Below are 27543 nucleotides of genomic sequence, written 5' to 3'. Positions count from 1 at the left end.
CTTGAAATTTCACTTACTTCAAGAAGCATTCCCTAACTCCTCAAACATGAGCATTCTTCACCCTGTCATCTATACAAAGATTACATCCTATACCTTCCTGCATTCTATATTTATTTTTTGTATTCTTCATTAGAAATTAAGTTCTATGAGAGCAGGACCCATGTCTGTCCAATAAATATATACTCAGTATCATACTACCAAAGTCTGGCACATAATACATACTCAATATATAATTTTTGAATGAATGGATGAAACGTGAATAGAATGAACAGCTAACTCTTGGTTAAGTCAGAATTCAAGGTTATGATTATCTCATTCCAAAGCCCCAACTCTTACCCCTGTCTGTGATGCATAGTATATATGTACTGGCTCCAGTGAGTTAGAATGACCTAAAATGTTTGTACGGTTTCTTACATACATTAAAGCTATTAGATGATGGTTATGAAGGTGGTAATGAATTTGATAATGATCGATATAATCAGTATGTAGAAGTACAATGCAGAATTGCACAAAAATTTAATATTTCAACTTTATGTGTAGAAGCAACTTGTATATACAGGTGTACATGAAAAATGGCCAGAGAAACCTATGGTAAGATACTTTCAAGTATTTCTTACTATTCTCATTGATAATTGAAAGCAAAGCTTTCTACATGCCATCTGACATGACATTATCATAAATTGCTACATTTATGAAAATAGATCAAGGCTAGCAATTTTTGCTAAACTAACACAAAACAAAAACCTAACACTAAATATACTAATTCGTTTTACATTCTCGGGGAAGATTTAAGGTGGCTTTGTGTGCGCTTTGTGGTGGTACTGTATTTTTAGTTTTGTTTTCTTTATTTTGGAATTCATTGATATTGCACACACAACAAGGATGGACTCGTTCTTCACAGGTAAACTATTACTATTGTGAGTGCTGGCAACATCAGTATTTGCATAAATCAAATCAAGAGGATAGCTAGTAGGCAGAATACTTTCTGGATGCTATTTGAATGTAGCTTCTTGATCTTTATTGTTTGCAAAAAGAACAAAGACAAAGGCAGAGTAAAACAGGAGGCACAGAATTTGGTGGACTAGCAGCTGTCTTTAAAATGCTGCTTCTATATAGCTGTGGCCTCTGCCCCAAATGGCATTCGACTCAGGAACATAGAAATCCATATCACCTATTTAATTGAAAATGTTTCTTTCCTTGATTGGTAGAATGCAAGAAAATTAGTTAATGGCTGCCAAATGATGTATAAAATTAAAAAAAAGATAACTTGCATTCATCTTTCAAAAGTTACTGGTATGCAGAGAAATGAGGGTTCACTTTTATTCAAAAAAGAGATACCTGACAATTACTATTTGATGTGGACAAGTTTCAGTTCCCTAACTCGTAAGTATGTAAGATATGTTTGCAAACCAATGTTTGTTGGTATGTAAATATGAACTTTTCATACTCAAACCAGTCAATAGAAAAACCATTTTTGTAATTTGTTCCCTTAAAATTATTTTATAAATGTATTTACATGTATTAACATAGTCTTTATGATCATCGCTTTTGAAGTAACCAAATCGTTCTTCTGATGACATAGTCTCATTTGTTTAGGACCTTTATATTTTTCATGAATGTGTGGAAAAGATAGCTTTGATAAACTCTGCTGGAACAGGGCTATACCACCTGTGACACTGCCTATACCAGCAGTATTCTCACCACGATCACCACCATACTGATGCTCATTAATAATAAGTTACAGTTATTCAGTGCTTCCTTTGTGCCAGGCACTAATGCTACCATCTTTTCGCATATCAACAATTTCAAATCTGACATCTCATTTTACAGATCAGGGAATGGAGGCAGAGACTGGTGAAAAGGTAGGCCCCGATCATACAGATACTAAGTAGCAGAACTGAGACTTAAAACAAAAGTTTGGGGGCGCCTGGGTGGCGCAGTCGGTTAAGCGTCTGATTTCAGCCAGGTCACGATCTCGCGGTCCGTGAGTTCGAGCCCCGCGTCGGGCTCTGGGCTGATGGCCCAGAGCCTGGAGCCTGTTTCAGATTCTGTGTCTCCCTCTCTCTCTGCCCCTCCCCTGTTCATGCTCTGTCTCTCTCTGTCCCAAAAATAAATAAATGTTGAAAAAAAATTAAAAGAAAAAACAACAAAAGTTTGTACTGTTCAGTATGGTAGCCAGCTGCCACATGAGATTATTTAAATTGGAATTTCAATTACTTAAAGCTAAATAAAATTACACGTCTAGTTCCTCATTTACTCTAGCTGCACTCAGATGATTGGGATCCATGGATGCTGTTGGCTTTTGTGTTGGATAGCACGGTTACGGAACATTTTCATTTTAGGGCTACATATTCCTCTAAGATGCATTTATTCACTCCTTAAAATTCATTTTAATATTGATAATTCATTCTAATAATACCAGTGTAAAATATTAGAGCCTTAATTGGAGGTTTGACTCAGAAATGGACCTCACTATAGGGGCGCACGTGGGTGGCTCAGTCTGTTAGGTGTCTGACTCTTGATTTCTGCTCAGGTCATGATCTAATGTTTTGTGACATGGAGCCCCAGTTGGGCTCCTCACCAACAGCAGGTAGCCTCCTTGGGATTCTCTCTCCCCTTCTCTTTCTGCCCCTGCCCTGTTTGCGCTCTCTCTCTCCCTCTCAAAATAAATAAATATTTTTTTAAAGAAATGGACTACACTCTTTAGTTTGTGTAAATTTATGTTTACATAAATGATAGATGAGATGAAATGAAACATAGGTGTCATCAATATTTTATTCTACTCTGTGACAACACAGAGTATTTCATTTTTTCTACCTAAAAATGTGAAATTGCTTTAATGAACTCCTTCAGCTCTGATTTACCTATCTATCAGGTTTTTACAGAAAAGGGCAAATGGCAGTATCATAATCCATATATGTTTCTAGCTTTTTGCAATTAGCACAGCTTCTTCATATCTGTTATTCCATTTAAATCTTCATAGCAATCCCCTGAGCTGGCTAGAATGTTATTATCTTCCACAGATCAAACAAACAAACAAACAAAAAGGGAGGCTTAGAGAATTTAGGGAAGCTGCCCAAAGACACATGACAGATGGAGCTGATAATTAACTACACTCCTCTTCTCTTGCTTTATTTTTGTAAACTACCCAGTATAAACCAGGAAGAAATAAATGACAGAGAAACAGCATCATTAGACTGGGTTGGGATAGGATGGAAGGTATGAATGATGCTAAAAATGATACAAACATTGAAGAACTATAAAGATACAGGAAACTGAATAACCCCCCAGATATTGGATTATTTCTAAATATAACAAGACTACCAAATGTAAGCCACTCCATTACTGGATTTAATTATAATCAGTAATAAAGAAACACTGCTACTAATTTAATTAATGTCTAGAAATAAATATTCATTCATTCTTATAATCAAGGGAACACAGGTGGTAGAATCTTATGAAACCCAATGCAATAAAACACTTTCATTCTTTTTTCATACTTATCAGGAGGGGCCTCTAATTTGATTTCAGCCAATCTCAGCAGAAAATGTTGCAAAGATGAAACAGTTATAAACAAAGGAATTAACTGACTTACATTTTTCATCTGTGGAGTCCCTGAAACACTCCTGCCAGGTTACAAACTCCAGCCTGCGAACACGCCTCCCTGATGTTAGCAAATTTCATACCAGTAATCAAGGCTGGTAGAGAACCACAAGGGTGGAGTGAAAAGGCAGTCACTGGTTTCACTCTCTTGCTTTCTTGTTTTTGCTTAAATTGAACGCACAAAACTAATAATTATTGCATGGTAAATGAAGAACAAAGTGACGTGTGACTCCAGCTTGTGAAACTCTTTGGTGCCTAGAACTTTGAACATGACGCATCCAGCTTGGCAAATTCTTGCATGCAAAATTTGGTTACTCTGGTAACCAGTTGCTTTTAATCAGGAGACTTCTTAAAACTGTGTTTTATGTATTTGTGACTTAAAAATGTTTAGCTAATATTCAGAATTTATAGCTTGTTAATGACAAAAATTTCTTACACCTAGTTTTTAGGTTTCAGTCATAACGAAAAACACCATCTATGGAGTTTCGCCTGAATTGACTAATCAGGGGATGAGAACTGAGAACATCTCTCTAATGCAAGCTCTTCTAGTTAGTCTGCCGTTGTTTCTGATTTTTCCCCTAAATAATGGCTTCCTTACCTGAGATAAAGTTTTTAGTTTTTCATATAATAAGAACATTTTTTTTTTTTACTATGAAAATGCCTTCCATTGTTTCCTTCCATAGTACATTAAAACTACAAGGTGATAGAATTTGCAAAAGTGTTTTTCAGGCCCTGGTAATTCCAGGATGAAAGTACGGTATTTTTAAGTTAGGGGATTGGCTTGAGTTATATTTTTGGATTAGCCTACTAACAGTGGATTTTGGGCACTTTTTCAGTTTTTTATGTATTCATTAGGTTTAGGAAATTTTTACCCATGTATTCTGTTAATAGAATTCCAAGGTAGAGATCAGGCGTATTGACTTGTAAGTCATGAAAGTCTAAAGCACTTATTTGAATCCAAAATTGTCAGACATGCTGGTATGATGCCATAATTTTTTACATTGGGCACAAAACAGTTATCAGATAGCAAGCTGACTTTAGTTCATTTATGAAAATATTGTCTCATTAGTTTCCTTGGGGTAGGTGGTTATTTGTTGTGTTTTATTTTTACATATTCTAATGTCTAAAAAGTACAGCATTCCACTTTTCACCACTATACATATACTTCGCCGTCCACAATTCTTATTTCCTCCTCAGACTCTTAAGTGAAAGAGGTCCCTTGACAGAGTAGCATGCTCAGGCAGTTGTGGGTCATTGGAAAGGAGTGCATTGTATCTCATTTTTATGTCCTGAACCAAAGCATCATATAAATGCATTCTGAATAATGCATGGCTCCTACTTTAATTACTTGTTTAATTAGTTTGTTTCAAAGCCTAGAGCAATTGCTGTTGCTTGGATGATTAGAAAATTGCTTCCAGTTGTAGAAATCCATTTCCTGTTTCTTCTGGCAGTGATTGCAGACCGGCCTCCCCCGGTCATTCGACAAGGTCCTGTGAATCAGACTGTGGCCGTGGATGGTACTTTAGTGCTCAGCTGTGTGGCCACAGGCAGTCCAGCACCCACGATTCTTTGGAGAAAGGATGGAGTGCTTGTTTCAACCCAAGATTCTCGAATCAAACAGCTGGAGACAGGAGTGCTGCAGATCCGATATGCTAAGGTAACTTAAAATGACCCCCTGCGTTTCCCGTTTGATCCACTTTGGTTTTTGCCTCCAGCAACTGGTGCTGAAGTCTCACGTTTTAGAACCAATGAAATGCTGAATAATAATACTAATATATTTTTAATTGATGCTTTATTCTTTTATATATTTAACGTGATTTGATTCAAAACTTAGCTCATAGCAAGTAATGTAAGGGGTAGTTTTTGTTTGTTTTAAGGAGAAAAAATATTTTTGAGACGTGTTGAAGAAAATAGACAGGAACTTGTGGGAGAAAAAATGCCTTCCAGATAGTGGTATAATGCAGTCATTCCATAAAGGATTTTTCAAAGATATTTCTCCAGTACCATTTACCTACAATGTCCATGAACGGTTCTTCTCTGTGAATATTTGGCTCCACATTTTGCAAAGACAGAACACTATACATGCAAACAAAAACTATGTAGCAGGTGTCCACACTGAGTGCACATTTCAAATCAGAATGTGAAATGATGAAAAGCCCTCAAGTCTATGAGAACAATTTAGGGATTTACCTTCCCAGGGCATCACACCTCCCTACCTGTTCTTTCAGGACTGTGTTGTTTTGTTTTGATTTTGCCTTTTCTTTTAGGTCAAGATCAGACAAGCTCACAAGGCATATGAAAGAACAGCTTTGACAGCAATAAACATAAATTTCACTCGCTTTATTGCCTGTTGTGGGTGGCTTCTTGGGAGTTTTGGATGAGCATGAGAGTTCATATTACGTGCCATGAAAGTTAATATGTTGTACTTCTTTGTGAGGACGATTGCAGTTTTGTTCCTGCAGTTACCAGAGCAAGATGGCAACATTCTTCCTTTATCAAATGTTACTCGAAGATAGAGTTACTGCCTTAATTAAGCAAAGGTGTATGGGTTCGTTATGCTAGTGATAATTTAAAAAAAATTTTTTTTAATGTTTATTTATTTTTGAGAAACAGAGACAGAGCATGAGCAGGGGAGGGGCAGAAAGAGAGGGAGACACAGAATCCGAAGCAGGCTTCAGGCTCTGAGCTGTCAGCACGGATCCCGACATGGGGCTTGAACCCATGGACCGTGACATCATGACCTGAGCCGAAGTTGGATGCTTAACCAACTGAGCCACCCAGGCCACCCCTACTAGTGATCATTTTAAAGCTGAAGATGTGACCCCGGTTTGTTTTCTGGCATTCAGTCTTGAGAAGGGAAAGAGACCATTCATTCGAGCTGAGGTTTGACCTTATACTTATTAAAATTGCCTTCAGTCACAGGTTGAAAAAAATAAAATGGGAAAAAAGAGTGAATACTTTGAGAAGAAATCATTTTGTGTTTATCCTTTTTCTATATGTTTATCTCAGATAGACACATGGATGTAACTCTAATAAAATATGAAATAGCAAGAATAGTCATTGGCTAAACTTTATGAGGATTACCACGTGACATTGAATATGAAGATATAATTTACTAATTAAAATTAATGCACTGAATTTGAATACCTCATTGTTTATTGTCCCTAACACTGAAAATAGTGATAAGGTAAAGCAATTACACATTATATTTTTGTTATACAATTAAAATAACCATATAAAATCTTATTTTCTGTATTCATGTAATATTTTCCTTTACATTCAGTAAAAATATATTCAATTAAGAGGAAGTTTCTAGTTATTGAATTTTAATGTAGTTATCCATATTCATGGGACATATACAAACCTATCATTGCTTTTGCAGCCCATTGAGCTCTCGATTGTTCCAAATATTTATTTTCTGTCTTCTCAGCTGGGTGACACAGGTCGGTACACCTGCATTGCATCAACCCCCAGTGGCGAGGCAACATGGAGTGCTTACATTGAAGTCCAAGGTAAATTAAACAGCATTTTTGCCTTAAAGCGTAAAAGGAGGTTGTTTATTTACTGGCAAATGGACAAAGTGGATGTTCTGATGCCTGAAGAGGTGTATAATTGTGTAAGCTACCTTTACATGCTTATCTGTGTATGTGTAAACATCTGTCCTCTTTTGCCCTTTGATTAGAATTTGGAGTTCCAGTTCAGCCTCCAAGACCCACTGACCCAAATTTAATCCCTAGTGCCCCCTCAAAACCTGAAGTTACAGATGTCAGCAGAAATACGGTAACCTTGTCATGGCAACCAAATTTGAATTCAGGTGCAACTCCAACATCTTACATTATAGAAGCCTTCAGGTAGAGTAAAGATGATGTTTCCTAGTTGGTCTTTTTGTTTTGTTTTGTTTTTTTTGGTTTACCATTAAATATGCATGTTCTAACTTGTGTATCTTTCCTCAGCCACGCATCTGGTAGCAGCTGGCAGACTGTAGCAGAGAATGTGAAAGCGGAAACATTCGCCATTAAAGGACTAAAACCTAATGCAATTTACCTTTTCCTTGTGAGAGCGGCAAATGCATATGGAATTAGTGATCCAAGCCAGATATCAGATCCAGTGAAAACGCAAGGTAAATACTGATTTACTCAACCTTGTGACACCTACTTGTCCTTAGATGTAATTTTATAAGCCAGTAATTTGTACTGCATAATGCTACAATTGCATACATAATATAGATCTGTTCTTCGAGTTGCTCAATTAATTTTTAATACACAAACACGTTGTCTGCAAACTTTATTGTTTTCTGTACCACATACTCCAAGATGAGATTGATAAGAAAGAGCAGGGTTTCCCATTTTATAGAATCATAATCTAATGAGATAAAAATACTATGTATTTTTGTATTATATTTGATTTCTTGATTTTTAGATATGGTTATATGTGGGTGTAAAATCTTAATCACATAATAATTGTGTTTAAGATTGAGTCAATTTCACCTGTGTTGAGATTAGCGCTCATGAATTTCTGGATGAGTTTTGAATATCACAACGCTAGTCAAGTAATATTTTGTGGAATATCAGGCAAGTTTAAGAGAGATTTGGAAGATAAACTTGAATTTGTTCTTAATTCAGCTGTGCAGTCAACCTCCTATAAAGCATGGGGAAAAATAATTTAGGTCTGTGCATTGCCTGGCCTGTCTTTCATTGTCAATTATATGAGCTGTGATATATTAAACTTTTAAATGATGTCATGTACATTTGGTCAAAGCTGGGTTAAAGAAACAGATAAAAGGAAAATGAATATGTAGAAGCTACTTCTAAAAAACATTTGAAATTAGAAATCTGCTTACTTGGGCCACATTCTAGATGTACTGCTTTTTACCATCTTTTATGAATAAAAATCATGTTTAGCTTTCAGCAGGTTATCTCCTATCCACCACCACACTCCACTTGTTATTTTAAAGCTTTAAGAAGAGTAAAATTTACATGATGAATAAAAAGATGATTTGAATCAAGCTTTAACTTTTTAAAAGATATATTGTCATCGTAATTAAAGTATGGTTATCCTTATATTAAAAAAGAAAGATGATTCTAGATGGTAGTGATTAGAAATAGACAGTTATTTTCTCAACAGACAGAGGAATCGTGATGTCTCAATCTTGAGTTGTACCTTTTCAAAGGAAAAAATGTCACTTACTTAAAGTGGTAGAAACAAGTTGTGCACACAAAATTGGAAGACTTGAACTACTTTTTCCTGATTTTAGAGAGGGTCTGCCAACCATTTTGCATGTTTTGTCTTTTCTAATGAGTATATAAGGAATCTCTGTTGAGGGACCTTTTGTTCCAGAATTTACAGAGAAAGCAAATGGAGTTGCAGAACGTGCCCACATTTGTCTCTTGCTGTATGAGTCCAACACACCCAAATGCCTATATTTGCTCTGATGATTCACCTCATCAGGAACGCTAGGACTCTTGGATCTTGCCTTAATGCAGTTTGAGGTTTTCAATATTAGATACACATTTATAAAGAATGCAGACCCTTTGACAGCTGTAAAGTGAATTTAAATTTCTGTCCCCAGTACACGGGTCTCTACCTAGGAGACTCCTCTAAGTGAAAGTTTTGACTGACTGCTACTCAATTACCTACTCCTGTGAATTGTCTTGTAATAAACGTCCTTATTTGTAAATGATGTGGCAATTAACGTTTAATCTGAAAATTAACTTAAACCTTTTTACATTTTAACTGACTTAGTGGAGCAACGTAAGTGGGATGAACCCCTGTCAGTGGGAAGACTGGAGGTACAGTGAGGTAGGCATACGGTTTTGAAATCAGGAGTGTCTGTCTCATCTCCTGAACCTGTTAGCTCTGCAACCCTGAGCCAGTTAGTTTCTCCTGAACTTCAGCTTCCTCACCTAAAACATGCAGCTAAAATCCGTACTCCACAGGTTTGGACAAGGATTCATCAGCTTATGAGCATCCAAGACTCAGATCTCATTTCTGTTTTACACCGTAGGAATTTGTTACTGGACTTGTGTTTCTTTCACTGTCTGGACTAAAAATAAAGGAAGTTGATAACCTTTGCAGATGCCATAACACTGAGAAAGACGAGATTGCAGAATGAGAGCATCAGAATTAAATATATCTCAACAGACTGAAGTGATGGGTCAGCACTGACAAGATTAAGATTAATGGAGCGAATTTAAAACTTAACGTTTTCTTTTTTTTTTTTCTTTTTTTTTTTTATTTATATATGAAATTTATTGTCAAATTGGTTTCCATACAACACCCAGTGCTCATCCCAAAAGGTGCCCTCCTCAATACCCATCACCCACCCTCTCCTCCCTCAAACTTAACGTTTTAAACGTTAGCTGTAGAAAGACAAACTGAGGACCCCAGGCCTAAAGGGGGAGAACATGTGTGTCAGGGTGGTGGGGGCAGACAGAGTTCAGTGTTTTGAAGTCCGTTAAAACACCTCTGACCAATTGAGTGTTGTATTTGCCAAAAGAACACACGTAGTCTTAGCTGGAATTAGCAGAACTACGTCTGGATCAAGTCATCTCCTGCCTTTACCCTGAACTGGTCAGATTATGAATGGAATGATGTGCTCCTCTTGAGCGCTACGTTTTCAGGTAGACTTTTAAGAGGAGGACAGTGAGGATACTTGGTGGGGCTGCCAAAACAAGTCCAAGGAGTAGACGGAACATTGCGGAAGGTTTCGTTGTCTAGTTCTCGGACTGCGTTTGAGATGCCCTGAAGCCCAGCTGAAGGTTAGGCTGCAATTGGTTGGAAATTGATTCCTAAGAGAACAGTCATAGTGTCTGTAGCCATTTCAGTAACATGGCTGCAAAAATACGTCTTCCCCAAAGAGGGATTCCTATGAAGGAGTTGGGTCGCAGTTAAAGGTACAAGGCCTAGTTTCCAGTTCAGGACTCAGGTAGACCCGTTTCACAGCCGGGCTTAGAGCCTTGTCACACGGCTATCGAGATGTCTCTTCCCCAAAACAGGATTTGATGCTGCAAGGAAGATGCCGTGAGTCGCGGGCGAGTAGTGGGTGTGTGGGCCGTTGCTGGCATGCTGGGCTTGCTGCTCCTGTAACCACTGTGCTTCGTCCATGTGTCCTGTTTGCATAGTATTCTGAGCCCTATCTTTGAAGAATAGGTCCAGCGACACAGCATGTACAGCATGGGTATGGTATAGATAATAAGAACTCAGTCATTGTAAATAATGAAGCGGGGCCTGGGTCGTCTCTCTTCAGAGACTGTGTATAAATTCCAACACTTGGGAAGCAACTGGATAGAATTACAATCCAAAATTTCCTCCCAGTTTAGTTCTGAATGTTCGGAAGGACCTTTTACATTATAATCCTTTTCTTTTTTTTCCCAAGAGGAGAAAGAGGACAAGCAAGAACAGTAACAGGATCAACTCAAAAACACCTGAGGATAGAAGCTTACATATGAGAGGACCGTGTTTAGAAGCTGACATAATGATGTGTTTTTCATAAAGTAATTCCCTTTAACTCACCCAATGTTTGTTAAACACATTCTGTATGTATGGCTCCGTGCTAGGCGTTCTGGGTTCACACAGATTAACCCAATACCTGCCTTCAAGACGAGGACTTCATATGACTTAACGAAATTCAGTTCTCCCAGCCGTCCTCAGATGTCCACACCATCGGTAGTGCCATTTAACATGTGAGAAAACAGAAAAATAGTGAAATGGCTGATCAGTTGCTGATTTGGGGTGCAAGCCCAAGTCTGTCTTATTCCCAGGACTTCACTCTTACCCTAGAGATAGAAGGTAGTTGAAGTCATGGGAGCAATAGAAACCCAAAGGGAAGAGAGAGGTCCTGAGATGGAAGGGTGATAGACAAGTGCTTTTCATCTGAACGCTGTGATAATTAGTTGCCTGAGGGCCAGTGTTAGCCAAAGATATTTGTAAGTGATGATAAAGTATGAGAAGCCAATATTATCTCCATTGTTTTTCTCATCTTGCTTCTTTATAAGCTTAATTGATAGGCCCAATATATGTACAGTCAAGAGTATTGTATCTAAGAGTGTGAAATAGCACTCTCGATCTGTCTTCTGTTCGCTTGCCTTCCATGGAGTCCATCAGACCTTGGCAACCTCATTTTTTTGTCATTTCAAGGTTTAATTTAAATTCTAGTTAGTTAACATACAGTGTAATACTGGACAGCCTCATTCTTAATATACATATCTTTTGCTTCTTGTTGAGAGTAAGCTCTTTAAAGACTGAAACTAAAATTTGGAAAACTAAAATTATCATTTCTGTTGTTTATGGGATAGTCAATATTCTGGAATGTATATGCCAACATATAATACTATGAGAAAAAGAATTCTGGCCACAAAAAATTATTTATTTTCTTTCCTGCTTCACCCTGTATTCCCTTTTATTATTATAATCAAAGCAAAATATATGTATTTGGAAAACCTTTTGAGAAATGGGCAATTTTTATTGAGTAGAGACTTTAGTAACTTGAACAAAGCCCCTCCTTTTTGGGGAAAAATAAAGTGCAACATAAATGAACACTTGTAGTAGTTTAATTCTTACTTTGTTTGAGGTCTCCTTTCTTAAATTTTGGTGTTCTTGAGATTGAGAACTTTTTATTAAACCTTCTGTACAGTGATACAATAAATGAACCAAAGCAAACCATCAGTTAAATAGATGTTAAGTGCTCTTTCCTCATCAGATTTATTTTGTTCTTTTCTCTTTCTTTCTTTCTTTCTTTCTTTCTTTCTTTCTTCTTCTTCTTCTTCTTCTTCTTCTTCTTCTTCTTCTTCTTCTCTCTTCTCTCTTCTCTTTTCTTCTCTTCTCTACACTACTCTACTCTATTTCATTTTATTCCATTCCATTCCACTGGTGGCTTCTCTATCCGCCATTGTAGGTACTAATAACTTACCATGTATCTTTTTGGGGAGGATATCTAAATTCATCGTATAAGATGTGAGGTGTCTATTTTCTTTTTGTGCTTGCTTTGTACTTCCACATTTCCATTCTTTTCATTTCTCATCCACTCTTGCAATTTCTGGATCCTTTCTTGCATACACAAGATTACTGTAGAATTTTCGGGGCGCCTGGGTGGCGCAGTCGGTTAAGCGTCCGACTTCAGCCAGGTCACGATCTGGCGGTCCGTGAGTTCGAGCCCCGCGTCAGGCTGTGGGCTGATGGCTCAGAGCCTGGAGCCTGTTTCCGAGTCTGTGTCTCCCGCTCTCTCTGCCCCTCCCCGTTCATGCTCTGTCTCTCTCTGTCCCAAAAATAAATAAACGTTGAAAAAAAAATTTTTTTTAAGAATTTTGTAACAAATTCAGAGGGATTGCACCAACTCTCATGCTTGGCAAGAAAGCCATCATTACATGGTAGGAAGCGCCTTCAGATGCTGCTTTGTGTCATAGTTATTTTTGCTTCCTGCTCTTTCTTGCTTTCTACTTGTCCTCTGCTGTTCTCCCTCTCTCTCTCTCTCTCCCTCCCTCCCTCCCTCCCTCCCTCCCTCCCATCATCTACTTGCTAATGAAAACGTCAAGCTGTTCCTGTTTTCTTCTGAATAACGGGTTAACTTCACAGTTGGAATGATTCTTCTTTTCTGAGAGTTGCCATGCATGAAAGGATTGTTTCACTATGTTTTCATTCAAGTCAGTTACATTGTGGAGGATGTAACACAATCTTCTTGGATTGTTGCAGATGTTCCCCCAACAAGTCAGGGAGTAGATCACAAGCAGGTCCAGAGAGAATTGGGAAATGTTGTACTGCACCTGCACAACCCCACCATCCTTTCTTCCTCTTCAATCGAAGTACACTGGACAGTGAGTCATTGTTGCAATATTTGATTTCAGTTTTAATAAGATGACTCCTGGGGGATCATTATATGAAAAAAATGTATTTACGGAACAGATTGCTTATAACTATATATATATATATATATATAGTTATATAGTTATAGTTATATGTAGTTTTATATATATAGTTATATATATAGTTACATGTGTATACTTGTATATATATAGTTACATATATAGTTATATATATATATACTTACATATAGTTATATATATATATAGTTAGATATATATAGTTATATATATAGTTATATATATAGTTACATATATATATATATACATATATATATATACACACACACACCCCCCACACACACATATAGTTGACCACTTTTCCACCAATGACAACTTTATAATGTAAGTATTGATTATTATAGTAGCTGTGCACTGGCTTTAAACAAAAAAAAAAGTGTCATGTTGTATTTTCTATTATACTTTAATAGTAAACTTTATCATTCTCAAAGAAAAGAAACACAGAATATTAATTATAAATATATAACTTGTGATAGGATCATTACCACATATTTTTTTTAAACTTAGAAATATTTCTAGGTAGTATTAAGTAAATGTTTGAAATTAGAAAGTGGTGAAACACATTTTCTCATCCTTTTGGTCCTGACATAGCTCTAGATGTCTATCACAGAACTGTCATGATGCCTAACATTTCTGTACAAACCATAGAAATTAATATCTAATATTAATATATTAAGCTGAAAAGTGAATACATTATAAATGATAGTGATTCATTTTTAGTATTCTATCTTATATAAACTAGAAAACTATAAAGTGAAGCCAGATAGAATTTTTTGCATTTTGTCACATTTAATTTTCATAATTTTTAAATAAACCAATAAAAAGATATAAATGGTTACATTTTTATTTGTCCTTTTAATAGGTGGACCAACAATCTCAGTATATTCAAGGATATAAAATTCTTTATCGGCCATCAGGAGCCAACCATGGTGAATCGGAGTGGTTAGTTTTTGAAGTGAGGACCCCAACCAAAAATAGCGTGGTTATCCCTGATCTCAAAAAGGGAGTCAACTATGAAATTAAGGCTCGTCCTTTTTTTAATGAATTTCAAGGAGCAGATAGTGAAATTAAGTTCGCAAAGACCTTAGAAGAAGGCAAGTATGAAATGTGTGATTACTGTGCTCTGCAATATATTTGTTAGGTTTTTATTAACTTAATTGAAGAAATGTTAATGTTAATACTGACACTAATTTTTAACTGTCTTGATATTGAACATTATATTTTGCTAATAGAATTTGTTCAGTTAGAGCTTCTGAAGATGAAAATTCCGTAACATATGACTTGCTTTAATAGTGGCTTCTGTAAAAATGTGCAAATGTGAACTGAACTGTGTGTTACTTAATGGCATATATAGGACATACTCAATTGTTCAGAACTAAAACTCACATTTAAAGATAAACTTGTTCTCAATGTGCTTGACTTCCCATTAATTATTTTCCATTCACTGATTGAATGTTACTTTGAGTAATGATTTATAAATAAGGTGAGTATTGACTTGGTTTTCCCAGGACTCTCTGAGGTTAGTATTTTATGCTTATGCCTCATGTCTATGGAAACCGCTCAGCTCTAGAAAAACCAGTACGATAGGCTACTCTATAACTGGAATTTTAAACCCTTATTTACAGAAAGGTTAAATGTCACAAACATATTCTTTAATAAAACCAGAATTTTCTGTAAAATGTGTTTATTACTTTTATTACATACATGATAAGGATATAGTTAATGTCATGGGTGATTAATGTATACCTTTATACTTTGGAACGTTTGTAAGGAGAACATGAGACTAAGGTTATAGGGTAGGAGAAACAAGAATTTTCCTGGCATATTTTGTGGAGATAATCTATGTAACTTTGGTTATGGAAAATTCTCAATAGCTAAAGAGTTAGCAATATTGAGGAGACACTTAAATCATTTGGGACGATTCAGACTTGGATGAGACATATGCATATATTGACATAGATTTTATATAGTTACTACTTGACTTTAAATGTTGTGTCTGCTTCCAGTGTTCTCTAATATATTCATAACCTACTTTTTAAAATAATTTAATAGCACCCAGTGCCCCACCCCAAAGTGTAACTGTGTCAAAGAATGATGGAAATGGAACTGCAATTCTTGTTAGTTGGCAGGCGCCTCCAGAAGACACTCAAAACGGAATGGTCCAAGAGTATAAGGTAATACATATATAGTAATTTACTGATGGACACCCTTCTCCCCCTACCAAAAAAAAAAAAAAAAAAAAAAACCCACAAAAAACACACACACAGAAAAAGCTTGTTTAAATTGTGGATATTTGGCGCCATCTGCTGGTCAATGGAGCAACATGTAAAATTATTTGAAAAATACTTTCCTGTTCAGTAATTGTGGAATAATTCTTTCTCCAGCCATTTGAAGAAACAGTTAATTTAAAAGAAGTAATCTATATGGTCACAAAATCTATAGGTCCATGTAATTTCACACAAACAGCAACTATGAATGCTAATAAAAAAGTAATTTTTTTACCTTAAAAAATACCTTGAATATATTTTGCAGGATTTGGTTGCCCCATGAATTACCTATGAGTCAAATTCTATTAAACATGGTTTGCTTTATGTTTTTTTCAACATATTTGAAATTTTAGAACTTTGGAGCTAAGTTGGAAAACTTATTTTAAGGTGCACAAAATTTTTTTTCTATAAACTGTGTTTTAGTTTCAAAGGAAAATGTCCTGTCTCAGAGGAGATTCAGTTATAAATTTATGTATGTTTAAATGAATTTTAAAAATATAAGATGTCAAGTGGCTTAATCTAATATTCTGAAAATTATTTTTACCTGTGAAGTCATTGGCTTTAGTCATTAAATTTAAGAGTCTTACATAGATTTTGAGCAAATATTTTCAAGCATGACAAGGTACAGTAAAAACTAATTTAGGGTCATGAGATGTAGCCTATCAATGAATCTATATTATAGGAAAGGCTTAATGATCCATGATAAATGAAGAAGTGATTGATTGAATCAGGGGAATCTCAATAGAAAATCGCTTTCACAGGTCTTTTTTTCCAACATATGTGTAAACATATTACATACTAGAAGAATTTTAACTGCAAAACATGTATTTCCGTAGATACGGCTTTGTATTCCCGTGATACCTGAGTATTTTTCTAGTTACTATCTAAACTGTGATACGAGTTTATCTCACATATGTGAATATTTTAGTCTGTGTCCATTGATAGGAAAATGATGTTAAAAAGGTGAACACATTTATCTTCTACAGGCAATTGCATACTAACATCAGAATCACTTGTGGACTCATTTTCCAAGTATAGGTACCTGACCACCATTCTGAGAGATTCTGATTCCATAGGTCTGATAGGGCACTTGCATATGTATTTTGGTAGATCTTTCCAAGGTGATTCTAATGTGCACACTTGGTAAGACCCAAATAAAGACCATCAGTGTTCTTTTGAGTAGCAAATTGGTTTGTAAAACCACTAGATATACTGAGCTTAATTTAGGTCTAATATTTTCTTAAAATGATTTTTAAAAACAAACTGAAAACCTCTTTATGAAATTTGCATATATTTTTAAAGGGTGACATTTTATAGTATTTAAAATAGTGCTGTGAATGCCCCTCAAATGTTCTAAGATACTTCAAATTAGATCTTCTAGTGTAATTGAGTCATTAAAAGGTACTCGTCTCTACGATGTAAGTGTTTTCTCATGAATATCAAGGTTATCTCAATACTGGGGAGTGACAGGATGCTATGGTTCAGTCCAGAAAAATGAACTGTTATAGAGATTATTAAGGATTTAAAATGAGGTGATGTCTCAGCTCTCAAGTAAAATTGTGTAATGTAGGCATTTTCCCCTAAGAGCCAAAGCTCATTTCTCTCCAGAAGAAATGCAAAAGGGTGGATTTCACTTAACTTCATGGTCAATTTAAAATAATAAAATGCCTTTGAAAACCTGATTGACTGGTACAAAATCAGTTTGTGGCTTTGGTTCAGCTGTGTAATGTAATTGGGGGAGGAAAAAATCACAAAAGAGTCTTTATTTCCAAATGGTCAGATCCTGGTATAGAGTCTGACCATTTGTTGGTGTTATGCATTGAAACGATATTAAAATAACGTTAACCTCCAAAGAAAAAAATAAATGGTGGTTGCCTACATGATAGGAGACACTGGTACTCTTTCTTGGGTTTATTTTAAATCCCATTCCGTATTACAGTTTAGACAATAGGCTACTTGAAACTAATCCTACATCTTGCTCGAGGACATCGTAAAGAATAGAGAGTGTGTTTTACTACTCCATGGACCATTTTCTTATGGCAACTGAGTCCAAATGCTGTCATGCACCATATCCTACTTCTTGAGCATTGCTGAGGGTCACTCTGATTAAATAATCCTTTAGTGAAATTTAAATTAAGGATTACTGTGTAGTTCAAATATCTTAATTTCCTTAAAATAATTTCCCGTCACAAATATCCTTATCAAAGTTATTGAGCTATACACTAATTTTCTTATTGGGAGAATATTTTTCTTTCAAATATGTGTTGTTATTTTTCATTGTCTCATATATGTTATCAAAGACTCACACACCACAGGCTGAGTAGACTCCTAGGAAGACCCTTTCTCCTTGTATCCAGTTTTATTTATTTACTTTTCACTAAACTCTGTAACTCTACACTGAACATGGGGCTCAAACTTGGGACCCAGAGACCAAGAGTCACATGTTGTAGTAATTGAGTCAACCAGGTACCCCTGTCCAGTTTTGTTATAAATAGCCATATTTATACAAAGGTACTTTAGATTAAGTTATTGATCTTTATCTGGATATACACAGCTTTTTGCAAAGCCTTTTTGGCAAATAATTTCTAGGTGTTTAAAAAGAAAAAAACACCCTGTTGATTTGGACTGATAATAAGAACCTGTGTCTTTGAGCAAAAATGTATAGACTTTCCCATTATAATCCTTTCAAAGTATATGAGACAATTTAGAGAGGTTTTGAAGGTACTGCTAACCTGAGGTTTGACGGGGAGAGGCCTCTCAGAACTAGATCCTAGGGAAAAATGACTTTTGCAGCATCCTATATTAGGTTCATGATGAGTCTGAACTTGGTCTAGGTCTAAAACTGAAATGCTATGCTGATCTTTGCGTTCACTTAAATAGCTTACCAGCTTAACATTCCTTGTTCTCTTCTTAAAGGTTTGGTGTCTGGGTAATGAAACTAGATATCATATAAACAAGACAGTAGATGGTTCCACCTTTTCTGTGGTCATCCCTTCTCTGGTTCCTGGGATCCGGTACAGCATAGAGGTGGCAGCCAGCACTGGGGCCGGGGCCGGGGTGAAGAGCGAGCCACAGTTCATCCAGTTAGGTGAGTGCCAGTACAGATCCGCTTTGACAGTCTGTCGCTGTATCCATTGTCCTGCCTTTGTTTTTTGTTGGTTGGTTGGTTTGCTGGAAATAGAGCTACAACAATATATTTCATAAATGCAGAAAAATATATACAAGTATATAATTATGTAAATATAGAATAGACAATATAATATTATGATTACATAAATGTATATAATATATATCACAACTAAAACTTAGCCGAGCACACATTTTAAATTGTATTTTAAGCAAAGGCTGTCAGCATTCATTGTCATCCTAATTCTATCCTTTTCTTTTCTTTTTTGGTCTATTCAACAAATACTATTAATTGAGAACCAAGGATACCTCAGCGGGTACGAAAGACAGTCTGAACATTCATGGAATTTATAGTGATTTGGATGAAAAAAATAAATTCCCATGAAAAAGTTACACTAGGTATTAGAAGTTTAAGCAATATGCAACTTATATTTACCATTTTGGTGTCTGTTGTTTTTTTTTTTTAAAGTTGTTATTTATATTGAGAGAGAAAGAGATAGGAGAGAGTGGGGAAGAGGCAGAGAGAGGGAGAGAAAGAGAATCCCTAACAGGCTCCACACTGTCAGTGCAGAGCCTGATGAGGGGCACGATCCCACAGACTATGAGATCAAGAGCCAAATGCTCAGCCAAGGCAGCCTGGGCTCAAGCCACCCAGGCACCCCGTTTTTGGTGTCTGTTTAAAATGTTAATTGCTGGGGCGCCTGGGTGGCGCAGTCGGTTAAGCGTCCGACTTCAGCCAGGTCACGATCTCGCGGTCCGTGAGTTCGAGCCCCGCGTCAGGCTCTGGGCTGATGGCTCAGAGCCTGGAGCCTGTTTCCGATTCTGTGTCTCCCTCTCTCTCTCTGCCCCTCCCCCGTTCATGCTCTGTCTCTCTCTGTCCCAAAAATAAATAAACGTTGAAAAAAAAAATTTAAAAAAAATGTTAATTGCTTTTTATAACAAAAGATAGATTCAAATGTCAAAGAGAATGTGAATATGGTTATATGGTAATTACTTAGATAGTTAAATACAATATGTGCTTCAAAAGTGGTTAGATGAATTAAAAGAAAAAAAGAAAACTTAGCAGAGAAGCATTGTAACAACACTCTCCTGTAGTCAATGTCGCATGAATACAAAATACAAATTAGTAAATGGTTACTAGAAAAATGTAAAGCAAATAATAACAAAACAGCAACAAATACAACTATAAATGGAAAGGGAAAAGAAAAGTGTCAATATTAAGAGGCTACATTTAAATTACAAAAGGTGCTGAGAGCCCAGTCAACATTGTGTCAGTTCATTTCAGATCCCAAGTTAAGCATTAATAAGATTTTATGTCCATTTCTAAATTATGGACAAGGATCAGATATATCCATTTTTTATACTTCACAGATAAGTGCGTAGTATTTTTGCATTTGGATGATAATTGATGACATTCAAGACATTATTTCAAAACAAAATTAAGAAACATTTGGCTTTGAATAAACTGTGTTGTATAAGCTTTACATTCAATTTGGAAACTGCTATCATTGTTCCGTTGTTAAGACAATGCTATCTTCTCTAGTAGATGTCCTTGCCGAAGTCCTGTGGTATAACACAATAAAGTCCACCTGAAGTGCAGTAATTGTGGGGTAGGACCCTGTTCCATGTAGACATGGAGGGTCAGGGGCTGATGAGGCTTAGCTTTATTTAACGTGGAGCTTCCAAGGTTGACCCAAGGCCAGCAGAAGGAAAAAGAAACACATAGTGTAGGGGAGGATTTAATGGTGCAGATCTAGAAATAGTGCATGCCTCCTGCCCAGGACTCAAGTCACGTGATTCCAAATAGATGAATGGGAACACCACAAAATGAAGTCACTGGTGAGGGAGCTACCTCCCGAAAACTCTATGCTATGGAAATAACATTCCAACCTTCAGAGGGGAGCTTGTTCCATCCGCCAGAGCCATGGACCAGAATTCGAGTTGGGAATTATCTTTTTAAACAGTGATTACATGTGCAACCTTTAGGTGGAAATAGTTTCATGATTTATTTCAGCATCATCTATTACAAAATTCCAAGTAATACAGGAAACTAAGAGAATTACTTGATGCAATTTTAGGTGAGATAAGGGAAAAATAGTCTCAGTATAGACCTTTTACTCACTTGCCCACTTTTATGAAGTGTCAGTACTAACTTATTAAAATTGATATTATAAGTTACACCATGATGACCTTATACATTGTTGATGTCACTTACCTACTTTTGTAGCATGTGATTTTAGTCCTGTGTTTTCAGAGCTGAATTGGGAAAGGGCCATGTGTAATTTTATTTATTTAAGATTTAAATCAAGGGATTTGAGGGTCAAATTGGTTTTCTTGAAAGTATAAATGTGTTCCAGTTTTCCATATCTTAATATAGCCTCAGCTGCAGTGAGACAAAGACTGAGATACAGAGTGGCCGTTTTAATTCATTAGTCACACCACACTTTATTCTCTTAAGCCCATCTGGTCGCTTGCATGGAACCTCTCTTAGCTGTCTCCATAAAATCTGAAGCTACCCAACTTAACCTTGCACAAATAGCCATGAAATCTATAAACTTAGTAGATATAAAAAGTGTATCAGGAAAAAAAAAAAAAGAATAGGTCTGCTTGGTGAACTCGCAGAGGATGAAGTGCTTTTACGATAACTGTAGATAAAAGAGCCTGGAACATGAAATGAAACATTCAGTCAACAAACTGTTGAAAGCAGGTAACTGAGAGAATTTATAAAAATAGGCTTTTCTGGCTTGACCCTCCACAGAATAAAATCTGGGATTCTGTTCAAAAAAAAGGTAAAAAAAATAATAATAACACCACACACACACACACACACACACACACACACACACACACACACCTGTGAGTAGCAATGTAGCTACCATTTTACATAGAAAGGGGTGGCACTTTCACAAGACTGTTTCCTTGGCCACCGAATGCTGCTTATTTGTCTAACCAATGTCTTATTGGGACATAATATCATCTACTAAGAAAAAAATCATCTGTAGATTTTTTTTTTCTGTTGGAGAAATGTTATTCCTAGATAATAAGCTATCGTGGTTATTTTTCTGAAAAAAAAAGGGGGGGTGGAATTTTGGACTAGAACGAATGTTTCTATTTTATTTATTTTTTTTAACGTTTATTTATTTTTGAGACAGGGTGAGACAGAGCATGAACGGGGGAGTGTCAGAGAGAGAGGGAGACACAGAATCTGAAGCAGGCTCCAGGCTCTGAGCTGTCAGCACAGAGCCCGACGCGGGGCTCGAACTCACGGACCGCGAGATCGTGACCTGGCTGAAGTCGGACGCTTAACCGACTGCACCACTCAGGCGCCCCTACCATCATTTTTATTTTTAATTAAATTTTTTTTAACGTTTTATTTTTGAGAAAGAGAGAGACAGAGCATGAACGGGGGAGGGTCAGAGAGAGGGAGACACAGAATCGGAAGCAGGCTCCAGGCTCTGAGCCATCAGCCCAGAGCCCGACGCGGGGCTCGAACTCACGGACCTCGAGATCGTGACCTGAGCCGAAGTCGGCCGCTCAACTGACTGAGCCACCCAGGCGCCCCAAAATGTTTCTATTTTAAAACAGGTTCATTACCAGAACATTTTCAGACTGTAAGAAAGCACCAGCCCTGATGAAATGGACAAACCCTTCTTGTTTCACCAGATGTTGTGGGGGAGGAACATTAAAACTTCAGACACTGGTGGGAATTCTGCCCACTGGGCCACCTGGGTGTTGCCATCAAGTCAGAGCCCATGAAGTAGGGCATGGCTCTGATGACAGCACAGCGCGTCCAGTTCTCCATAGGCTCTGCTAACTGCTCTGTGTGACTTGACGGAATGCTGGGCTTAGACAACGAATCGTGGTGGGTTTAAACATGAATGCAAAACTAAGTACGTTTGAATAGCCATCAATCCCATGGATTTCAAATTCTTGAATTGAGATAACAAAACACAAACCTTTTTGGCTTGGTAACACTTGATAGTTCTTGTCCATATTTAATGTTCTTATATCGGTTGGTGATCATGGCTATTATTTTAAAAAGAAAGAGATGACTTGAAAAAAAAAAAAAAACTGTGGGACACCTGGTTCGTTCATTCAGTAGACCATCCGACTCTTGATCTCGGGGTTGTGAGGTCAAGCCCCATGTTGGGTATAGAGATTACTTTTAAAAAATAGGAATATTATTCATAGTTATTTCAGTGGTAAGATTATCTTAATTTTTCTTTGGTTTTATATTAAACTAAATTTTATAGACCCTTTGAACATAGGCCCAAATAATGTGTTTATAAGACATTTTAGAGTCTGAAAATAATAGCCTATACAATCGGGGTATAGGGACAAGGAAAGTATACACTGTTTTTTTCAATATAGACCTTAAGAAGGGGAAATAACCTTTTATTTGTTAATATTTTAAAACCTATAGAAGTCTGAGGCAGTTTATATCTTTTTTATACAACTTATTTGATACTCCTTATTTATATACTATTGGTGACATATTTCACTTTTTAGATTTATAGTTTTGTATTTATCTCAGCAGTAACCTGTGAAAGTTCATCTAGCAATAAGCTGCAGAGTTTTCTGGAGTAAAAAATAGAAATTGTGCGCCATTGTCTTTGTTTTTAAATATAGTCCATAAAATTACCGTATCATATGTGTTTTGTATGAAGATAAAGTGAATATAATTTTGCTGACAATCTCCTGGACTTTTTTAATTAACAGAGGTGGATGTCACAGAATAAAAGACAGAAATTACTGTTCAAAAATTGACAAAATAATGATAGCCACCTTAGATGAGTATCCATTCATTGTCTCATTGACTTTTAAACCCACATTAATCCAAAGATGGCATTTCAGATTCTCATGGAAACCCTGTGTCGCCTGAAGACCAGGTCAGCCTTGCTCAGCAGATCTCCGATGTGGTGAAGCAGCCAGCGTTCATTGCCGGAATCGGGGCAGCCTGCTGGATCATCCTCATGGTGTTTAGCATCTGGCTTTATCGACACCGCAAGAAGAGAAATGGGCTGACTAGTACTTACGCGGGTATCAGAAAAGGTACTACCTTTCCGACGTTTTCCATTTTGTAATATGTTTGTGTAACTCCTGATTTTAATCTGTGACCCCAGAATATTCATGACTATATATCTCCTGTAGTAAATTATTTTCATATAGAAAGGTTTTCAAAAGTGCTTTTATTGTATTGTCATCTCCACCCGTTGACTCCTCTTGATTAGCAGCACTTCCAACAAGGGTTTATCCGTTTCAGGCTCAATTCCTTTAAAATAGATTTCACCAAGGTAGGTCCACCCTTGTTTGTTATACCGTCTCCTGTGCTTTGGGGGAGTTACTCCATGGTTTTACATTCTTGAAGAAATGTTTTAGCCTCGTTGTCCCAGGAATTATAAATACAAGCTCTGCACTGAGCTTAAACGGAGTGCTGTTGTTTTCGTGAAGCTGAAGAGATTATTTGTAAACTAATTATTTTATGATTCTTTCTGATGGTCTATCAGATAGTTATTTCTTACTGAACATGGAATGCCCAGCTAAATGATGTGCCTCCATTTGCAGAGAGGAGTGTTTATTTTATTTCTTTTATTGCTGTATTTAAAGTTGGGGAGTTGAATATCGATACGCCGTTAATTAGCGGTGGGGATTTCGTTACAAATGTGTTGATAGTTTTAAAAGAAAGAGTTTACCTGGCTTCTGTTAGTTACAATTGTATGGATGAACTGAGTACACCAAGAATTTTCAGACACCTTCGCCATACATGCCTTTGAAGTCTGTACATTGGTGATTTGTATTTTTTACTCTTTGATAAGATGTGTGAACCTTCTCAGGCAAATAATCCTCCCTGCCCTCACCTTCCCAACAAATATATTCATCAACTCTGGGCCTTTGATATGGGCTATAGGTAGTGTGAGTGAAGGTTCTGGCTATCTGGGGAGAGGCCCAATTTATGTCTTTAGTCCAACTAAATTATTTATACTGCTCCTTTTTTGCTCTTAAAACTGCCCTGGTTTATATGACACGTTACACATTCACCCTAGTCATAGGGCTTCTATGCAAATCTAAGACAACACTTTTGCTTTGCTGCAAATTTAAAGGGAATTACCGATAAACACATCCCCTCCCCTCACCATCACCACCCTTTAGAAAACCGTCAACAGAATTTTTGAAGGGAACATTTCCTAAGTGTCTTGGCTAAGCCCTTTCTCTAATCAGTTATAGGCAAAGTCAGAATTTGTGGTGCTAGCTAGAACTTTTCTCAATGAGAAGTTCTCTTGACGGTCCCTGTACACTTATAAAACAGCCTGGAGAAGCAGTCTAAAATATTAGTGCTCTCAGTCACAAGGGATCCTGGCAAGAAAGAGTGCACACAACTTCATCACCGTGCTGCAAAAATAAATTAATGTGCCTCCTGCCTGTGGGTGTGCAGCATTCTATGTAGGTACACTTGCAGCATTACCATCCTTAAAAATGTTTTTTTTTTCAGATATGTATTCTGTCTAGAGATGAAGCAAAATGTCAGTATCCCTGCCTGTGAAATGGAAAATGAGAGCTTGGAGGTTACTGCAAAGGGAGCTGGCGCTCATTATGTATACAAAGCAGGACAATGTCCCTCACATGTGTCACCATATAAAACCTTTGACTAAATGGCAATGCCGAGAAGGGGCTTGCGGGTGTCCCTGTGTCGCGGGGCAGGGAAGGGGCAGGGGTGTTGGGAGCTGTGTTTTGAAATCCAGCTTGAAGAGGATAAGTGATTTAATTAACGCGCAGATGAGGACTCTCTTGAATTCTCCGGAATCTTGTACTTCTTAGTGCCATAAGGTGCTGTAGCTGTACAGTCATAACAATTGAATGCTCTGTATTGTCTTGAAATCTAAAAATGTGACATGAAACCCACTTCCTCTCTGAAATTTCTCTTCTTCCACTAATGTACTTTAAGCATGCTGGCAGATGCCTATGTGCTCTTTGTGCAAAACCTATTAAACTAATATCATTGTCCTTTTAACTAGCTTGTGTTAAAGCAGAAATCATAGAACATAATTACAAATGTAATTGGTGAGCATTCGATTCAGCTTTCCCATTTTGCCTTGTTGGCACTTTTTCATAATTCTGTTTCCATGCAATTCAAAAAAAAAAAAAAAGTGCATCCTGAAACCTTAAATTGTCTCTGCCAAAACAATGCCAGTAATTAAAAGAAAAAACGAGATGAAGCATTTCAAAGAAATAGACATGAAAGAACCTATTGCCCTATAAACCATCAAGCCAGAGTGTGACTTTGGGTGACAGTGAGCATTTTTAAACACCCCCCACCCCCATTTATCTGTAGATAAACCCTATGCTGGAACATGCCATGTCCCTTTTCCACATGCATTCACATGGTGCACCAGCATCACTGGGTAAAAAGAGATTATTGTATTATCAGAGGCTTTGAAAATTAAGTTGTTTTTTGGGGTACACGCTGTAAAAATTTCACTTAGATGGACTTCTTTTCATCTCTCCTTCAGTTCCTTTAACTGGGTTGGCAGTTAGCTAAGAGTACAGACAAGGAGCTTTCATATTGTCGCTATGTCCTTATGACTGCAAATTAATGCTCAGGCACTTGAATAGCTTCACTTTCCAATGTACTTTTTATTATTATTATTATTATTATTATTATTACTATTATTATTATTATTGTTATTTATGAAGACTTGTTACTATGACTCTGAATTTTTGATTGTAGCTAAATTACATTGACTCTCTGAAAAGACCTAACTGAAAGAAAACACAGCCCGGGAGACCGCGGCTGTGCTCCAAACGAAGGCCAGTGTGTAAATTGGGTACACGGCATTGAGGGTTTCGTTTTTGTTCCTTCTAGTGTGCTCAGAGATAAAACAGTTTGGTGAAAAGTGACAATTGTGCGACATGCCCCAGCGTTAACAGTTAGCAGCCCCAAAGGCTCTAATCCCAAAGTAAATTTCTGGGAGACATTCATATGTGAAGTGGAAAATATATTTTTTGGCAACTTGATGATCCACGATAAGGAATCGATATTCTAGTTTGTGTGACTTAAGGATTTCTCAGACACAAACTTTAGTCTTCAAGAAAGCAGCGTAGGTTCCCTTGCTGTCTTTGCCAGGTCAGTGTTTACTTTCGATTAATGCGAAGAGCTTGGGAAATGAGTCAGCCCCCTCCCTCCAGGAAATGACATGGAAACACTAGTGGTGTTATCCAACACCCAGCATTTGGGAGGAGGTGGGAAAAGTGGGGGAGGCAAGGCTGCCACTTTTGAGGTCTGCAGTTGAACTTCAGGCATTATTGACGAGGTGAAGATTTATAACTGCAGAGAGAACGAAGGCTTTCAGTGGGGCGTTATTGTTGTGTTGTTAGCTTCTGGGGTGACGTTTAAAAACTGCTCAGCCTACTCGGAGAAGGCTTCTACATGTGAACTAGAATAGAGAAATTAAAGTTTAAAACTCCCCATTTTTTCCCATTCACAAATTTCCACAATGATAAAAACATAGTATTACACTGTTTACGTGATAAGGTGTCAGGCATTTCTTGGCAGTTCAGTTTTATGGTTCTCTTCCTTTCAGTTTGCTCTTGCCTTCTTTCTTCCCTCTCTTCCTCATTTCTTTCTCTTTGTTCCTTCCTTCTCTTCCTTCCCTTTTCCTTCATTCCCTCCCTCC

The 27543-nt window shown here is 37.0% G+C and overlaps 1 protein-coding gene across 9 annotated transcripts in view; it reads left to right on the top strand.

Moving 5' to 3' along the window:
- ROBO1 (roundabout guidance receptor 1) overlaps nucleotides 1–27543 on the top strand; it is a 1150898-nt gene that overhangs the window by 1073079 nt on the left and 50276 nt on the right. For all 9 annotated transcript variants that reach the window (XM_040484208.1, XM_040484209.1, XM_040484213.1 and 6 more), the window contains 9 exons: nucleotides 5055–5260; nucleotides 7034–7115; nucleotides 7286–7454; nucleotides 7557–7723; nucleotides 13291–13412; nucleotides 14341–14572; nucleotides 15531–15652; nucleotides 18662–18833; nucleotides 23726–23923. In XM_040484208.1, coding sequence (XP_040340142.1) covers nucleotides 5055–5260; nucleotides 7034–7115; nucleotides 7286–7454; nucleotides 7557–7723; nucleotides 13291–13412; nucleotides 14341–14572; nucleotides 15531–15652; nucleotides 18662–18833; nucleotides 23726–23923 — 1470 coding nt within the window. The remainder of the gene's footprint in view (nucleotides 1–5054; nucleotides 5261–7033; nucleotides 7116–7285; nucleotides 7455–7556; nucleotides 7724–13290; nucleotides 13413–14340; nucleotides 14573–15530; nucleotides 15653–18661; nucleotides 18834–23725; nucleotides 23924–27543) is intronic.

This window comes from Herpailurus yagouaroundi, unplaced genomic scaffold (genome assembly GCF_014898765.1).
Source record: "Herpailurus yagouaroundi ecotype Mexico unplaced genomic scaffold, PumYag 162, whole genome shotgun sequence".
NCBI classification, from domain to species: Eukaryota; Metazoa; Chordata; class Mammalia; order Carnivora; family Felidae; genus Herpailurus; species Herpailurus yagouaroundi.
Note: the sequence above shows the minus strand (reverse complement) of the source record. Positions and strands in the feature narration are given on the sequence as shown.